The sequence below is a fragment of the Mandrillus leucophaeus genome, unplaced genomic scaffold, assembly GCF_000951045.1.
Source record: "Mandrillus leucophaeus isolate KB7577 unplaced genomic scaffold, Mleu.le_1.0 Scaffold10, whole genome shotgun sequence".
NCBI classification, from domain to species: Eukaryota; Metazoa; Chordata; class Mammalia; order Primates; family Cercopithecidae; genus Mandrillus; species Mandrillus leucophaeus.
The window spans coordinates 7,675,692-7,677,511 of record NW_012098098.1 but is presented as its reverse complement, the minus strand read 5'-3'; the positions used below and the strand labels follow the sequence as shown (position 1 = coordinate 7,677,511).

General features: G+C 47.0%; 1 protein-coding gene across 1 annotated transcript in view; it reads right to left on the bottom strand.

The window, feature by feature from the left end:
- The window catches only part of LOC105533973 (AFG3-like protein 1), a 32,715-nt gene extending 32,104 nt beyond the window's left edge, over positions 1-611 (bottom strand). The window contains exon 1 of the mRNA XM_011972617.1: positions 593-611. Coding sequence (XP_011828007.1) covers positions 593-611 — 19 coding nt within the window. The remainder of the gene's footprint in view (positions 1-592) is intronic.
- Between the last annotated feature and the right edge of the window lie 1,209 nt (positions 612-1,820).

Here is a 1,820-nt window from a genome sequence, read left to right as displayed (position 1 = left end):
AGGCTGGACTACGGTGGCGTGATCTCAGCTCACTGCAACCTCTGCCTCCTGGGTTCAAGCGATTCTCCCTATCTCCCAAGTAGCTGGGATTACAGGTGTACACCACCACGCTGGCTAATTTTTGTATTTTTATTAGAGACAGGGTTTCACCATATTGGTCAGGCTGGTCTTGAACTCCTGACCTCAGGTGATCTACCTGCCTCAGCCGCCCAAAGTGCTGGGATGATAGCTGTGAGCCTCCAATATTTTGTTATAATGAAACAAGATCCATAGTTGACAACACCGGTGTTATTTCAGCTGCGTCAACATTCAGGGTGATGCGGACTCTGTAGGCTATTACCCCAAAGTAAACTCATTCCCCCATTAGTAACTTTCTAATTTACTACACTATTCAAATATCCCTGTAAAAGACCACAGTAGACTAAAACGTAAGACATGCTATGAAAAAGATATTAAAATCAGGAAAAAAAAAAAAAAAAAGCAGCTCAGAAAGAGAATGCTGACAGTAAAGGCTGTGGGGCTAGCAAAGGCTCCTGCATCATGAATGAAATCCATCTGCAGCAGCCATCCCAGCACCAGCGGCGCACGGTACCTGACACAGAGCGAGCCATGACTCTCCAAGGGTCCCATGAATGTGTGTTTCCCCGATGGGGGTTTGGAACCCAAGGTGTGGGTCAACAGGAAACCTACGCAAAGAACAGAAGGCGGTCGTACTGCACATCGTAGGGTGCCAAGTGCCTCTTACCTCACTTGACCCCCACTGCCCATCTGAGAAAGTAGAAATTGAGAGGTAATGTGAGTGCCTGAAGACAGCTGGTCGCTGAAGGTGTGCAATAAGAGTTCTGATGCCCCAATCTTCCAGGGCTTTTCCAGGACCACCCCAAAGACAGCTGGCGCTGGTCCTGGTGGCTGGGTAGATACCAGGTAGCCTACAGCCCTGAAGGTACAAAGTATGACTCTTCAGGCTTCCAAAACTTGATAAAACATCCAATTCCTTTGCTTTAATTCACAATTTAGTCCTTTTGTGATTTGGTTAGGACACAATCTGGTTAAGTCAGATGTAGTTCTCACAGTAAACGTAAACACTGAGACAGGAGTCTACCATTCCTTCTTGGAGTTTTCCGCAAGTCAGTTCACAGCTCACAACAGATAATCTTGCTAAATTAGTTTTTGTATATGCAAAGCCAAGATGTGAAGGTGGGAAAAACACAAACTCCCTTAAACAGGGCAAAGTGCTGCTGTCCTCTTTCCAGTCAGACCATAAATGAGTTGACCCTTATTCTGGGTCCCACAGACGCACACACAGCACACAGGTGCAACCTCAGCAGGTCTATGAGGCCCTGCCCCTCCTTGGCCTCACTGTCTCTCACTAAACTCTTCCTCATGCTGATCACACAAACACAAGGCTGGACCTACCCTAGGGCAGGGCACTTTCTATTCCATTCTCCGAGCAAGCTCATCTCAATCCCTCACTTCCTGCAGGAGACACAACAAGCAACAGGGTTTATCCCTCCTCTATTCCCTTTCTTCATTTTCTATTTCCTTTATTCTGCTTCCTTTCCTTACATGCCTAATACTTGCTTATTTATTGTCTGGTTCCTCCTTGCGCAGCACGTAAACTCCATGAGAACAAGGATAGAGTAGGTAGCTCAATGAATGAAAGATGACTGCATGGAAGCCTACACAACATAAGCGTCCATGAAGAGAGCTGTTAGGGCGTTTTTTCTGTTTTGTTTTCTTTTGAGACGGAGTCCCACTCCCAGGCTGGAGTGCAACGGCGCAACCTTGGCTCACCGCAACCTCCGCCTCCCAGGTTCAAG